At 50.0% G+C, this 16398-nt stretch overlaps 1 protein-coding gene across 1 annotated transcript; it reads left to right on the top strand.

Moving 5' to 3' along the window:
• Window positions 1–479: 479 nt before the first annotated feature.
• LOC125085126 (cytochrome P450 2E1) lies at window positions 480–14199 on the top strand. Its single transcript, XM_047703323.1, has 9 exons — window positions 480–700; window positions 1633–1792; window positions 7869–8018; window positions 8328–8488; window positions 8887–9063; window positions 10138–10279; window positions 11762–11949; window positions 12375–12516; window positions 13491–14199. The coding sequence occupies exons 1-9, from the start codon at window positions 524–526 to the stop codon at window positions 13676–13678; spliced, it is 1485 nt and encodes a 494-aa protein (XP_047559279.1). The 5' UTR covers window positions 480–523; the 3' UTR covers window positions 13679–14199.
• Window positions 14200–16398: the final 2199 nt, after the last annotated feature.

Below are 16398 nucleotides of genomic sequence, written 5' to 3' on the forward strand. Positions count from 1 at the left end.
CTCCCTCCCCACATGTACACCCTTGGGAAATGTGTACAGACACAGCTGTTCTCAGCCAGTGGGAGCCTGAGCAGATGTGAAGACTCTTGTTGCATGAGATCCAGTACTCTGCCATGGAGGCACTCACCAGCACATAATTGATGCTGCCTTATATCTGGCCCCTAAGCCACCCCCGTAAACATAACCTGAACCCCCCTGTCCAAACCACTGTGATCTTCTGACCCAAGGTCCAGTGTGGTAGTTCCCTGGATGCTGTTGGCTGACTTTGGTGCAGGTGCCAGCACCCAGGGTTGATAGATACTGAACATCAAAGGTGGGTGCCAGGATAGTTTCCCTGATGCAACCACCACAGTAGTCAGCTTTTGAAATGATGGCCAACAGTAGCTAATAATAAACTAATACGCTAGGTGAGAGGAAAAGGAAGATGGGATTGGTTGGCTGGTCACCCTCCTTCCCGAGGGTGCATTATAAAAGCTGTGGCTTCAGAGCATTCGCACAAGTCAGCAGTGACCCCAAAGTCACCATGGCTGCCTTGGGCATCACAGTTGCCCTGTTGGTGTGGATGGCCACCCTAATGCTTATATCTATCTGGAAACAGATCTACAGCAGCTGGAAACTGCCCCCTGGCCCTTTTCCACTGCCCATTATTGGGAATCTTCTTCAGTTAGATATGAAGAATGTTCCAAAGTCTTTCACCAAGGTAAGAGAAATATTGTTAGTTAGGGGAGGAGAATTCAGAGATTAGACATAGTATGTGTGCATTCAATTCACTGTCAGACAAGTTGTTATTCAAGTCCAGCCTGTTATGAGTGAACTGACTTAACAGTAGCATCCAAGAGGGATATTAAAGATATTTAGTTAGTGGTACAGCTTGGACCTTGAGCTCTTGAGTGGGCATTGGCCATGGCTGGCCCCAGAAGCCTGCTTGAGTCGTGGGTTAAATGCTTTGTCAGTGGATGGCTAGGTGAGGCCAGTGTGTCTGGGGCTGCTGCTGTTCACTGTCCCAATGTAAGGAGGGCCATGTGTTCCCACCAGATGCACACTGTAGATGCCAAAGAACAGGGTGAAAAGTGGTGTCGACCCACCTCTGGTGTAGTACCTCTGTCCACAGCTGTTGTGAATAGTGAATGAGCTAACGAATCTAAAAACTGAATGAGTTGCTAAATCTATTCCATGAGTTAATAAAAGAATGCCATAAGGCACCTAACATGTGGGGAAAGTGTTTGAGGTAAGGGAGATGTTGACAGTGCTTTGTGTACCATGGAGGATGGACTTGTGGAGGTCAGGACAGTGCTGACGCAGGGTCCTCCTGCAGCACCGTGGGGTCTGGGACTTCGGGGATGGCAGACAGTGAGGGTGATGGGGCATATGTTGGCAAAAGATCCTCAGGGGTGGGACAGGAGCCAGCCCACCAAGTTAATTTTGTCAAGGAGCTCAGGCATTCTGGACCCTTGCTCCCTGCAGAAGAAAGTCTCTATGTGAAGGGTCTTCCCAAGTCAGGCTGGACAAAGACTGTCTTTTCCCAGATCCCTCTGTGTTCTCTTGGTCAACAACAACTTTGGGTTTTAAGCCTGGCCTGCCTCCTCCCTGAGTTCCCAGTGGTCTCACTTGGCTCCTTGCCTGTCTCTGCAGCTAGCAGAGCGGTACGGGCCGGTGTTCACCTTGTACCTGGGCTCCCAGCGCACTGTGGTCCTACATGGCTACAAGGCGGTGAAGGAAGCTCTGCTTGACCACAAGAATGACCTTTCTGGCAGAGGAGAAATCTTTGCATTCCAGTTGCACAAAGACAGAGGTGAGCCCCACTTTTCAGAGGACCCCTGTGGGGGGTGGGAGCCAGGGAAATACCAAGGATGATGACCACATAGCACAGCGTACAACAAAACGGAAGAGTAGGGAGACCCTCAACAGTTCAGGTGCTTAGGACAGACTTTATTTAAACCTTCTATGACAGACTTGTAACAAAAAAAAAACAGGACCTCCCGCACCATCACTGACCAGCAGGACAGGTGTGTTATAGAGAAATACCACAGAGGGAAATGCCTCTGGCGGATGAGCTGTGCTTTCCTCCCACAGAGCTTCCAGCCTCCTGGGGCCACAGTCTGGGAAGCTCTTCTCACTCACAGCGCCCCCTGCTTCTGGGTGTTGGTGCTCCATTCCCCGAGGCCCTGCACCTAAGACCAGGCACCGATGCCCCCAAGGTATCCCGCTTGTCTGTGGGGCTGTTGGCAGCTGCAGTTCACATTCTAACCCTGGAGGCCTCTGATATGTCACCTGTGCTGTTCTGAGCACAGCAGCCCCAGCTCGCAAAGGGACTTCCACGGGATCCCGTCTTGCCAGCCTCACCTCTCTTTCTTTGCAGCCTATGTCTTCAGAGCCTGGGTTCCCATATCTAGAATAGGCAGTTACCCCGTATTAGGGATCTGGTGGTCTGAGTGTTTATTGGAGTCTTTACCTGAGTGTCATCCAGACTCCCGACTCCAGTGTCTACCTCCTGTGTCTCCTGGGACATCCTGGAGCCCCTGCGGGCACCTGCTCATAGGTCCTCCAGCTCACAGCCCTGTGAACTTGCTGCCCACCACTGCCTGTCCCCCGACCATGTATGCTGATTCTTTTCCACTTGCACACTTTCATTTTAACATCTGTATTCATCAGGGATATTAGTCTGAAATTCTCTTTTTTGGTGGGGTCTTTGCCTGGTTCAGGGATCATGGTAATGCTGGCTTCATAGAAAGAGTCTGGAAGTTTTCCTTCTGCTTCAATTTTTTGAAAAGCTTCAGGAGAATAGGTATTATTTCTTCTTTGAAAGTTTGGTAGAATTCCCCAGGGAATCTTTCAGGTCCCAGGCTTTTGTTTTTTGGGAGGTTTTTGATCACTGCTTCAATCTCGTTACTAAATATTGGTCTATTCAGGTTGTCAATTTCTTCCTGATTCAATTTTGGAAGTTTATAGGTTTAAGGAATGTATCCATTTCTTCTAGGTTGCTTAACTTATTGGCACATAACTGTTGATAATAATTTCTGATGATTGTTTCTGTTTCCTTGGTGTTAGTCGTAATCTCTTTTCATTCATAATTTTATTAATTTGGGCTTTCTCTCTTTTCTTTTGGATTAGTTTGGCCAATGGTTTATTGATCTTATTGATTCTTTCAAAAAACCAGCTTCTAGTTTCATTGATGTGTTCTACTGTATCTCTGGTTTCTACCTCATTGATCTCAGCTCTAATCTTGATTACTTCCCTTCTTGTGTGTGGAGTTAGCTTAACTTGTTTTTGATTCTCCAGTTCTTTAAGGTGTAGAGACAGCTGCTGTATTCTGGATTTTTCCAATTTTTTTGAGGGAGGCTTGGATGGCTATGTTTTCCCCCCTTAGGACTGCCTTTGCTGTATCCCATAGGTTTTGGACCAAAGTGTCTTCATTCTCATTGGTTTCCATGAATTGTTTAAGATCTTCTTTGATCTCCTGGTTGATCCAAACATTCTTAAGCAAGGTGGCTTTAGCTTCCAGGTGTTTGAATTCCTTCTGAACTTTTCCTTGTGGTTGAACTCCAGTTTCAAAGAAATATGATTTGAGAATATGCAGGGAATAATCTCAATCTTTTGGTATTGGTTGAGCCCTGATTTGTGACCCAGTATGTGGTCTATTCTGGAGAAGGTTCCATGTGCACTTAGGAAGAATGAGTATTCTGTTGTTTTAGGGTGGAATGTTCTGTATATATCTATGAGTTCCATCTGGTCCAACGTGTCATTCAGTGCTCTTGTTTCTTTATTGATTTTTCTGCTTGGATGGTCTGTCTATTACTGAGAGTGGCGTGTTAAGATCCCCTACTATTAATGTATTAATATCAATATGATTCTTTATCTTGATTAACAGATGTCTTATGTAGTTGGCTGCTCCCATATTGAAGGCATAAATATTTACAACTGTTAGATCTTCTTGGTGGATAGACCCTTTAAGAATGATGTAGTGTCCTTCTGTACCCATTCTTAACAAGATCCTAGCTAATAGAATCCAACAGTACATTAAAAAGATTGTCCACCATGACCAGGTGGGATTTATCCCTGGGTTGCAAGTGTGGTTCAACATTAACAAATCAATCAATGTGATAGAACAAATTAGTAAGAGAAAAGAGAAGAACCACATGGTCCTCTCAATTGATGCAGAAAAAGCATTTGACAAGATCCAGCAACCGTTCCTGATTAAAACACTTCAAAGTATAGGGATATAGGCAACATTCCTCAACTTCATAAAATCTATCTATGAAAGACCCACAGCAAATATCATCCTCAATGGGGAAAAGGGGACAGCCTTCCCATTGAGATCAGGAACACGACAAGGATGTTCACTCTCACCACTCTTGTTCAACATAGTATTAGAAGTCCTAGCAACAGCAATCAGACAAGAAAGAGAAATAAAATGTATTCAAATTGGCAATGAAGAAGTCCAACTCTCTCTCTTTGCAGATGGCATGATAGTTTATATGGAAAACCCAAAAGACTCCATCCCCAAACTACTAGAACTCATACAGCAATTCAGTAATGTGGCTGGATACAAACTCAATGCACAGAAATCAATTGTTTTCTTATACATGAACAATGAAAATATAGAAAGGGAACTTAGAGAATCAATTCCATTTACTATAGCACCAATAACCATAAGATACCTGGGAATAAACCTAACCAAAAAGGTATAGGATCTGTACTCTAGGAATTACAGAACACTCATGAAAGAAATTGAAGAAGACACAAAAAGATGGAAGACCATTCCATGCTCATGGATTGGAAGAATAAACATTGTTAAAATGTCTATACTGCCTAGAACAATCTATACTCTCAATGCCATTCTGATCAAAATTCCACTGACATTTTTCAAAGAACTGGAGCAAACAATCCTAAAATTTGTATGGAATCAGAAGAGACCCTGAATTGCTAAGGAAATGTTGAAAAAGAAAAACAAAACTGGGGGCATCATGTTGCCAGATTTCAAGCTTTACTACAAAGCTGTGATCACCAAGATAGCATGGTACTGGTTCACGTAGTTTTAGTGAGATTCTAAAGTAGATGAGGAAGAAAGCAGTGTCCTGTCTACCCTACAAAACCCAGAAGCCTCTAGTTTTTCCTTAGTTAACTATGGTGACAAATCTCTAGAAAACCTGTATCCACTTTATGTAGAAATTTCCAACTGATGTGCTTACAGTGGTGTCTGCTGTTCTTATGTGCTGTCCCCTCATTCCCATCTACTTGCACAAGGTCAAACCCTGTCACTGTCAGTGGCATCTGATTTTCTTTCTTGGACATTGTGGGCTGGTTTTACATCTTTGGGGTTGCCAAAAGCAAAGTTAACTTCCTCAGTTTTTATCATTAACACAAGAGGAGCTTTGCTGCCCCACAAGAGCAGGAGTTGTGGGGTCAAGGAGCTCCATCCTGGTTCCAGGGAGCCCTTACCTGACACCCCTGGTCCAAGTCATGGGCCCCTGAATGCAGCCAGGCAGGGGCCATATTCACATTCTATGCGTTGGACTCATGGGGCTTTGTCCTGTCCTGCCTGTGGTTCCCAAGTCCTATTTTCTCATGTGCCACATGGCCCAGACCCTGTCCATGGGACACCTCTGATGCCCTAGACATAATGATGCAAATGTTAACTGTCAACATTGTACTGAGCACAGGGCCCACATTAATTCCAATAAATTTCACTTCAGTGAATGTTTGTGAGGTGCTGACCCAGAAGCATTACTGTCTCTATTTCAGCCTGTTTGGGGTTCCAAAGTCTTAGCTCCTCTGCGATCTCCCTCTCTGTCTCTCTATCTCTGTCTGTCTCTCTTCCTCTGTGTTTGTCTCTCTGTCCCTCTGTCTCTCTCTGTCTCTTTGTCTCTGTCTTTGTTCATATGTCTCTCTGTCTTTGTCAGTGTTTTTCTTTCTTCTCCTTGTTTATTCCTCTGTCTCTCTGTGTCTCTGTCTTGTATCTCTGTCTCTGTTTTATCTCTTTGTCTATGTCTCTGCCTTTGTCTCTCTTTCTTTGTCTTGTCATTCTGTCTCTCTTTGTCTCTGTCACTCTGTCTCTCTCTCATCTCTCTGTATCTTGTTTCTTTGTCTCTGTCTTATCTATTTGTCTCTGTCTCTCTCTGTCTCTCTTTGTCTCTGTCATTCTGTCTCTCTGTTTCTGTCTCAGTCTCTTGTCTCTCTGTCTCAGTCTCTGTCTCCAACTCTTTCTCTCTGTCTCCCCTTTGTCCCTCTGTCTCTGTCTTGTTTCTCTGTCTCTGTCTCTGTCTCTCTGTCTCTCTATCCATTGCTCACATATTCTGGCCTCTCCCACCTTCCCCCTGCTACACAATTCTTTCCAGAACCATCTTAAAATTGTCTGTCTCCTTGTCCACCCCCTCAGCCCCCATGTCACAGCCATTTAGGTCCACTGGGCACTCCCACTTTCTGCGTTCCCTGCCAGCTTCTCAACCCTTAGCCCATAGCTCTGGCCTCTGGCCTGCCAAGGGCACACTCTCTAGTGCCCCCGCTTGTCTGCCCCACGTCCTGGGGCAGGATCTGTCTGCTGCAGCCACTGGAGGATGGAGCCACTGGAGCTCACTGCTGAGACATCAGTGGACCCCACAGACACGTGGGAGTATGGTCACACATGCCTGGGATCCCTCTTGGGCTGCCCAGCTGTGTCCCCAGCATCCACCTAGCAGGCTCCACAGGGTCCTGCAGGCACCCAAAGCTCCTCATACACAGACCCAAATGCAGGAACCCAAATGCCATCTCTCAATGGACGGCTCCTCTAAGGAGGACCCTGGGTGCCATGTACCCTCCAAGCACTCCCACCCAGTCAGGGGCCATGCTGTCCAGCCAGCTGTTATCTCTATCTCATGTTCTCTTTGGGTGGAATTGGACCCTAGTGTGACCAGTGCTGCCCCCCCCCCCGCCTCATCTCACACCTCCATCCCCCTCCCCGCCTCATGTCACACCTCCTGGTCCCTCCCCACCTCATCTCACACCTCCTGGTCCCTCCCCGCCTCATCTCACACCTCCATCCCCCTCCCCGCCTCATCTCACACCTCCTGGTCCCTCCCCGCCTCATCTCACACCTCCATCCCCCTCCCTGCCTCATCTCACACCTCCTGGTCCCTCTCCGCCTCATCTCACACCTCCATCCCCCTCCCTGCCTCATCTCACACCTCCATCCCCCTCCCTGCCTCATCTCACACCTCCTGGTCCCTCCCTGCCTCATCTCACATCTCCATCCCCCTCCCTGCCTCATCTCACACCTCCATCCCCCTCCCTGCCTCATCTCACACCTCCTGGTCCCTCTCCGCCTCATCTCACACCTCCATCCCCCTCCCTGCCTCATCTCACACCTCCATCCTCCTCCCCACCTCTGACCCTCCAGACTTCCTTCTAGGATGCACAGTGCCTCGGCCTTCCTCAGACCTCTGCTTGCACCTCCAAGGGGAATGTGCACGAGGTCTTCCCATATCCAGAGGCTGGCAGAGTCTGGGAGCTGAATGACAGCTCAGGTTTCAGTAAGGACACTTTCTAATTTGTAGTGTGGAAGTTCGAAACCAGTGGAAACAGCACAACTTCTGGGAAAGGGGCAGGGGCTTTCACTGGTGGGCAGCTGTGGTTTTGTTTCATGTGGGAAGCCTCTGGGCAAAGTGGACAAAGGCAGTAAACTGATGGTGGGAAGAACACTGGGGGAGGTGAGGTGTCAGGTGGAAAGCCAGCCTTAGGGCACCAGCCAGGATTCTGGACACCAGGAGCCCCGGTGCTTGGGTGCCCAGGCCAGTCAGTTCGCCACTTGGGTCCCTCCCGCCTGGAGCTGCTCACCTTGTCACTCTGCCCCGGGGCATGCAGTAAGTGCTCTGCTGTCCCCTCATCCCCAGGGATTACTTTCAACAATGGACCAGGCTGGAAGGACACCCGGAGACTCTCCCTGACGACGCTCCGGGACTACGGCATGGGGAAGCGTGGCAACGAGGAGCGGATCCAGAGGGAGATCCCCTTCCTGCTGGAGGCGCTCAGGGGCACCCGGGGTGCGTGTGGCCACCGGGTCTTTGCACACATGGTCTGGGGGGCAGCCTTGGTGGGCCTGCGAGACCCCGGACTGAACCGAAGCAGCTGGAGCTGAGAGGGTTGCCTTAATCCACAGACACCGTCTGCAGCTCTGGTCCTCTCCATGTCTGGTGTGTTTATCTGGAATAACTGGAAAGTAAAGCCCCCCCCCCCCCACAATAGGCTCCCACAAGCCTTGTAGAATTATGGGGATGCTTAGGACAACAGATCACAGACACTGGGAAGTGTGAGTGGGTGGGAGCCGGCCTGACTGCTCCCCTGTGTTGCAGGCCAGCCCTTTGACCCCACCTTTCTGTTGGGCTTTGCCCCCTGCAACGTCATCGCTGACATCCTCTTCCGTAAGCACTTCGACTACACGGACGAGACGGGCCTGAGGATACAGAGGCTCTTCAACGAGAACTTCAGGCTGCTCAGCACGGGCTGGCTCCAAGTGAGGCCCCTTAGTCTGCACTTGCCCATGTATGCTCCACTGAGGTTAGGAAAAGGACAAGGACTGGACCTGGGGGACAGGCAGACAGGACCACAAAACCAGGGAACACCCAGGGCTGGTGCAACTCACCATCTGAGAGCCTGGAGGTTGCTTCTGGAGACATCCATGGGCCCAGTGTTTGCCTTGCTGACCACAGGAGGCCGTTTTACCCTTTAAAACAGGACCCTGCTAACATGCGACCCCACACACCCCACAACGTGGTGCCGATGTGAGCCCAATGTTCTAAATATCACAATATGACATCCATGGGTTCAAGTCAGAGGAAATAAATAGCCCAGTACATAAAACCGTGTTGCATCTGGAAAAGAAAATAGAAATCCCTCCCCCTCTTTTTCTAGCTTTATAACATTTTCCCAAGCTATCTGCACTACCTGCCTGGAAGCCATTGGAAAATGTTAAGAAACGTGTCGGAAATAAAAGATTACACTTTGGCAAGAGTGAAGGAGCACCAGCGGTCACTCAACACCGGCTGCCTCCGGGACTTCACGGACTGCCTGCTCCTGGAGCTGCAGAAGGTACGTGTGGACGCTGGCCCCCCGACCCCACCCAGCTAGACACGTTTGATTGTGGGACAGGGGGCATGCACGTGCACATGGCGGTTGACACTGTGACACTCCTGCGGCCCCCAGGGGCATGTTCTGATGTTCCTGGTCTGACCGCACCCTGGCTTCATGTGACCATCCCACCTGTCTGTGTGGGGACACAGACCTTGCCTGCCCGGCTGGCCTCACTGTGCACACGCTGGTCAGCAAGGTGGCTTTGCTGGGGATGCCCTCATTGGCTGCCAGGCTGGGTGTGTGGCCCCTCGTGGTGGTTCCCTCCAGGCTGTACTTCCTCACCATTTCTGACTTTGATGACTGGGTCTCCTTTGGGGAGGAGCCCTCCACCCTCCTCATCAGCATGTGAACCCCAAATTGTACATGACTTCATGGGTTTCCAGGCCCATCCAGCATCATCTTTTTGACAGCCCTCTGGGACCCCTACCCAGATGGTGAAGCTTCTCCTCTCTCCTCTGACATCTCTTGTGCTTCTAGAACAGTATGTGAATTCCTGGATAACTGCGGGGGGCTGTCTGAGAAGCTCTTCCACGAGTGGGGCTCCTCACTGCCCCTCCTGGGTGTGTGGCGTCCTGGTGACTTCCCTGCCTCCTAGACCCAGTGGTGCTGACTGTAGGTGTGGAGGAGGCCCAGGGCAGTGTGTGCGTTGGGTTGTTAGCATGGGCCCCACAGCTCAGTCCCGGGCAGCTGGAGGTCATGGCTCAGGACTAGGGAGAGTCTTACTGCACTCCTTGCTGGCCCACTCCCCATGGCTCCGCTCTGTAGGAGGAACACCAGAGCTGCACAGCCCAGGGGAGGAGCACAGTCCTGCCTGTGGCAGGTCTTCTGGGAGCCTTGGTTTCCCTAATTGTGCCATGGAGATGATCATGTCTCCACGGGATAACTTCATGCACATCTGATCTGCCCTCTCCTCCCTGTGGAGCTGACAGCAAGGCTGTTGGGTGTGTTTGAGGCGGAGGGAGACAGAGGTCTCTTTCTCATCCACCGAGGAGCTCTTCTAATGGAGTCCCTGTGTATCTCTAATGTCTGCAGGAAAGATACAGTTCAGAGCCCTGGTTCACCCTGGACAATATTGCTGTGACTGTGGCTGACCTGTTCTTTGCGGGCACAGAGACCACCAGCACCACTCTGAGATATGGGCTCCTGGTTCTCATGAAATATCCAGAGGTCGAAGGTATGCTGCACAGGAGACAGGGTTCTGGGGCCACACTTTGTCAGGCCGGAGTGTTTAGGGAGCAGCTTTCTGCCTGCAAAATGAAAGGCTGGCCTTGCTGGCTAAGCCTCATGGCAGTGACACGGGAGCCACCGCCTGGATTCAGTGGAAGCACTCCTGTATGATGGGTGCCTGGCACTCTTGGACGCTGTGCCCCGTGCCCCACTGACACATACCTGATTTCAGAACAGAAGAGCCTGCAGCAGCATGGGAAAAGCAATGCCTTCTGCATTCTGCTGCACAAAATAACCTACTTATGACAGTGAAAATAATGTCTACCTTGCCCCGGAACAAGACCTGGCTGGCTACACAGAGCACAGAGAGAGAGGGCAGGATGGGGTGAGGGTGTCCTCATGGCTAAGAGCCTGCCCCAGCGTCCCGGCTGCCCCTGGGCTCTGCTCCAGGGAACACTCATCACCCTGAGGCAAGCTTGCTGCTGCTGCTCATAATAATTTGGCTCCTGCTGTGTGCCAGGCATGGGTAGGAGCCCTGAAATACACTGTGTTCTTAAGGGCAGGAATTTTGGGATACGAGGTAATTTCCCTCAGGGATGCGGACTGTGACCTGTGCAGGATCAGACCTGACCCCAAAGGCATTGCTTTTTCTGTCTCACAGAAGGGTTAGGGGTGAAGGAGCCCAAGTCTCTGGAGCAAAGCCTTCCACAGATCTGAGAACTTCTGACCAGTCTGGACCAGGGGGACTAGAGCCTGAGAAACTGTGATTAGTTGTGAGCAATCTCCAATATAGAGAAAAAGACAGAAAGTAAATAGGACTGATACCCACACACCATTGCCGGATCTGACACGTGTTAGCCTTTCACAGGAGCTGCTTTGGGGCTCTTGGAAACCTGTTGCTGAAGCCCTGCCCACCCCAGGCTTGTCCCAGGACTGTGTGTGTCACCTCTGCACTCAGCTTTGTACCCTTAGTACTGGTTCAGTGTCAGCAGGAGTTTTACACTTTTACCTGGGAACCATACAGCACATGACTTTGTCATTCACTCAGCATACTGCAAAGGCCCCAGCAACTTGTCAGAGCGGGAGGCCCAGACTCTGCTCCTCCATTCTTCATGCAGAAGGCCATATGCACCTGTTTGCATTCTGCCTCTCACCTCCACAGCTCCTGAAAGCGTGCAGTAAACCAGCTGGGGGTAATGATTAATACAGAGGTTTCCCTCCACCTGAAATTTCTAAGAACTTTTTGTTACCCTCTACTCCGGGCGTCGGGTCAGGCACTGGATTAGCTGCCATCAGCTAACAGCTGGCCCTAGCCGCACAGAGTATGACTCTCATTGGCCTTTGTGGAGGAATTATCCAAGGGTCCCCAGCATCCAGGACACCCCCAAGCACTGCTGAGAGTGCCCTGTAAGCCTCTGCTGGGCGGGTGGGTGGGTGAGAGCTGGCCTGGAGCGGGTCCTCTGCATCTGTCCTCTTCATGTCTCGGCAGAGAAACTCCATGAAGAAATCGACAGGGTGATCGGGCCAAGCCGCATCCCTGCCATCAAGGACAGGCTGGAGATGCCCTACATGGACGCCGTGGTGCACGAGATTCAGCGGTTCATCGACCTCCTGCCCTCCAACCTGCCCCACGAAGCAAACCGGGACACGGTGTTCAGAGGTTACATCATCCCCAAGGTCAGATGGGGCCTGGCGTGCATGCCCTGAGCACCATCTGCCAGCCCGTCTGCTGGCCCATGGAAAGGCAGAGTCCCTTGACAGATGTGGCTGAATGGTGGGGGCCAGACCAGAGTTCTGCCCCCTGGAGTGCTGCGCCCCCAGAAGTCTTCACATGGACCTGATGACCAAGCAGTGGAGAAAATCTGGAAGGGGGACCCCTGGGCCAGTGCCTGGCTCTGTGGTACTTCCACCCAGGAACCACGGGTAGTACATCTAGCCCATGAGCTCCTCCTGTGATGAGATTAGAGCTCTCACCTCTGTTTAGAACTGACCCCTGACTGCCTCCCATCTAGTCCTGAAGCAGACGACTTCCCCCGCCGGGAGTCCCCGTGGAAAGCCCATGTTCTGGCAGCTTGACTGACGCTAGCCTTTGTTCCTTCTAGGGCACGGTTGTAATTCCAACCCTGGACTCCCTCTTGTTTGACAAGCAAGAATTCCCTGATCCAGAGAAGTTTAAGCCAGAGCACTTTCTGAATGAAAATGGGAAGTTCAAATATAGTGACTATTTTAAAGCATTTTCTGCAGGTAAGAAGAGTGAAGATGTAGGTCGGGTCTTCCCTGGGAACTGTCCCTCATTCCTGCTCTCTGCCATGGTCAAGCACTTGTACGGGGACCCAGATGTCTTCTTCCCGTCCACAGAGGCCAAATGGCATCTTCTCATCAGAGGTCCTGGGAATGAGAGGAATTTCCCCTTCTGCATAGCAGATACCGTTCTTCATCCAGTGCTAAAATCCTATCCAATAGTGCTTAGTGAAAATCCCTCAAAACTTTATTACCTAATTCTCCATACTTTTAAACAAGGGTCAGTAAATGAAACCTCAGGGTTGGTTACCGGGACTCACCATGGGACACTCTGGCCTTCCCTAGGCTGTGTCCTGGTGTCCTCTCTCGGGCCCTTGGTCTCTCCCAGGGCCCTTCCTCAGTGGTTGGTGGGAGGGAGTCCATGTAAGCAAATCCCTGATACTCCGTGTTAGAGGCCGCCTTCCAGCTGTGGCCCCGCTTCTTTCCTGCAGGATGTTAGGGGAGCACTGGGCAAAGATCCCTGTTCCAATCCCATATAGGTTTATGCTGCTGAGTCCTGGTGATGGAGACCATATGAAGCCCTGTCCCCGAATATGTCTATCACGGATATTTTTTTTTTTTAAAGATTTTATTTATTTATTTGACAGACAGAGATCACAGTAGGCAGAGAGGCAGGTAGAGAGAGAGAGGGGGAAGCAGGCTCCCCGCTGAGCAGAGAGCCCGATGCGGGACCCGATCCCAGGACCCTGAGATCATGACCTGAGCCGAAGGCAGAGGCTTAACCCACTGAGCCACCCAGGCGCCCATATCACGGATATTTTTATACTGAACGATGTCATGTGCTTCCTTCTAAGGGGCAGAGAGGGGTCCATTCTGCTTGAGGGTGACAGTTTACCCACAACCCCCTCCGCCCAGCCCCCCTCTGCTGCCTCACCTGTGCTGCCTCAGAATCTCAGGAGCACTGTTGTCACTTCCAGGAAAGCGGGTGTGTGTTGGAGAAGGCCTGGCTCGCATGGAATTGTTCCTGTTCTTGTCCGCTATTCTGCAACACTTTAACCTGAAGTCTCTTGTTGACCCCAAGGATATTGACCTCAGTCCCATCGCAATCGGGTTTGCCAAGATCCCACCCTATTACAAACTCTGTCTCATTCCCCGCTCAGGCTGAAAACCAGCCCCACCCCCGCCCCAGGCTCTCTGGGGCAAACCTGGAGTTACCCCACGCCCCCACACCCCCTCAGCCCCTCCAGGAAGACCCTTTCTGCAGAGTCTCAGTGAAAGCAGTTCGCTTCACAGGGAATAAATTGGGCTAGAGATGCTGCTTTCCACAGTTATGTGCATCAGATGAAATTTGTGTAAAGCTAATTAAACAAATTGAAACAAACTGCAACCTAGTTGAGTCTGTGCTGGGGTCCCTGGAAACAAGGGTGAGCGGTTCTCTGGGAAGGTAAACACACGTCTTCCAGGAAAGCAAAGTAGCTGGCAACCAGGACTCACAAAAAAGAATACCGATGCTGTTCCGTAGTTTGGAAAAGCGGAAAATAATAGACCTTTGAAGGCTTGTCAACCATGTCAAAAATGTATCTGCTACCATCTGTCCCTGGGATAAGAAGTTGTTCCTTTGGGCTCGCTTCTCAGCACCACGTGCTGTATTTTAAGATTAAAATATGCCTGAAAAGTCAACATAGACATCTGTTTTTATCTCTTATCATTAAAATGTGACTTCATACCTGGAACAAAAATTCTAGGCTCGTGGGAACCCTGGGTGGAATAAGGCAGAAGTGAGGAAATAGCGATTAATCGGCTCAGTGAACTAAAGCATGTCGTGAAGCAGAAGAGGAGTTTGGAACAAGAACTCTGTCCGCACCCTGTCAGCTCTCACTGAAGGCCCCTGGGTGCTCAGCCTTCATGCTCTAACTGCCCACCTGTGGGACGGGCCTGACGGAGGCCCCTCTACCCCATAGCCTATGAGGGCTGGGCGGTCTAGGCTTGCAGAGTCTTTGGAACCTGTGGGGCAACCAGAAGTCCTGCATAAATGTTCCTTAATAAAATGAGTAATGTTTTGAAGCCAGTCGTGTAGCAGCTTTCAGTCTCTCTTGGGCTGACCCCCCGCCTCCCTCTTATACGGGTCCTGTGACGATCATGGGTCCACCCAGATAACACAGGATAGTCTCCCTGTCTTAGAGCTCCTACCTTCATCGCACATTCAGAACCCCTTCTCTAGGTAAGGTAGCATAACCTTGGGCTCCGGGATTGGGACGTGTGTGCCATCCTACCCACCATGAGGCACTAGCAAAACCAACACTGACAGATGGGCAAATCACAAACTGAGGACCGGCTGCTCCATTCTGAAAGCTGTCTGTCATTTTCCTGACACACCTACACGGGGGTAATACTGCTTCCAACAGAAAAAGATAAGAACATGTCTTTTCATTTTCTCTGGGGATTTAAAGTTGAGAGAATGTCTAGGAAAATCCTAAAGTACTCAAAAGTGATGGAAAACGTTGGGAGGGAGAGTGGGGGGTGTTGGGGTGTGAGTGTTCAATGGATTCAGGCAGCAGCTGGCTATCAACAGGCTTGGGTTGGTTCCTCTTCAGCACATTCCAGAATGCCTCCATGCTATGGTCTCCAAAGCTCCAGCTCTTAACGAGCCCTGCTGTCCCCTCAAGGACAAGCGTGGACTGCCCGGTAAAACTAGCTGGAAAATTAGTCTGAACTTAAGAAACCCTCCACTGATCTGAACCACCTTTGGCAGAACAGAAAGAGAAAGGGTGGGGTGGACAAGGGAACGGAGGAATGACTTGGTCTGTTCTGTTTGCTGTAACGAGGTGCCACAGACTCGGGTTTATCACTGACTGAAAGGTATGAAGGCTGGAAGTCCAAGGTCCGGATGCCAGCATAGTGGGGTTCTGGGGAGGGCAGATGGCTTTTGGGTCGCAGATGGATGACTTCCTGCTGTGTTCTCATGTGCAGAAAGGGAAGTAGGTAGCTCCCTGGCCTCTTTTCCTAAGAGCACTGGTTTCATTCATGGTCAGATCACCTCCCAAAGGCCATTCCTCCTAAGACCATCACACTGGGATTAGGGCTTCCACATAGGAATTCTGGGGGACACAGACATTTAGTCTATAGCATTCCATTCCTAGCTTCCCCGAATTCACATCTTCCCAGTGTAGAACACACTCCCTCCATCCCAGCAGCTTCAAAGTCTTACTGCTTGCAGTCAGCGTTTAAGTCCAAAATCCTGTCTCCTCTAAATACCCACTAAATCAGATGGGGGTGAGACTGGAGGCACTGTTTCTTCTCAAGCAGAACCCCTCTCCAGCTGTTACCCATGACGCCAAAGGAGTTATGTGGTGGGGCAGGCGTCTGATAGACACTCCCGTATCAAAAGGGAGAAATGGAGTACAGAGCCTTTACCTCCTTGGTCAGGCTTATTCCCAGGTGTTTTATGGTTTTTGGTGCAATAGTAAATGGAATCAGTTCTCTAATTCCCCTTTCTGTATTTTCATTGTTAGTGTGCAAGAAAGCAACTGATTTCTGTGCATTGACTTTGTATCCTGCCACGTTACTGAACTGCTGTATGAGTTCTAGTAGTTTGGGGGTGGAGTCTTTTGGGTTTTCCATATAAACTATCATGTCATATTCACAAATGACAGTACAAAGAGCTGATATTCAAGATCTATAAAAAACTCCTCACACTCAACACCCCAAAAACAGATAATCACATCAAAAAAATGGGCAGAAGACATGAGCAGACAGTTCTCCAAAGAAGACATACAAATGGCCAACAGACACTTGAAAAATGTTCAACATCATTAGCCATTAGGGAAATACAAATCAAAACGCAATGAGGTACAATGTTACACTAGTCAGAATGGCAAAAATTAA

The sequence above is a fragment of the Lutra lutra genome, chromosome 14, assembly GCF_902655055.1.
Source record: "Lutra lutra chromosome 14, mLutLut1.2, whole genome shotgun sequence".
NCBI lineage: Eukaryota > Metazoa > Chordata > Mammalia > Carnivora > Mustelidae > Lutra > Lutra lutra.

Coding starts and splice junctions, on each gene's coding strand:
- LOC125085126 (XM_047703323.1), top strand. CDS start 524: ATGGCTGCCTTGGGCATCACAGTTGCCCTGTTGGTGTGGATGGCCACC. Junction 1,793..7,868: donor CCAGTTGCACAAAGACAGAG/GTGAGCCCCACT, acceptor CCTCATCCCCAG/GGATTACTTTCAACAATGGA. Junction 8,489..8,886: donor TCAGCACGGGCTGGCTCCAA/GTGAGGCCCCTT, acceptor CTCTTTTTCTAG/CTTTATAACATTTTCCCAAG.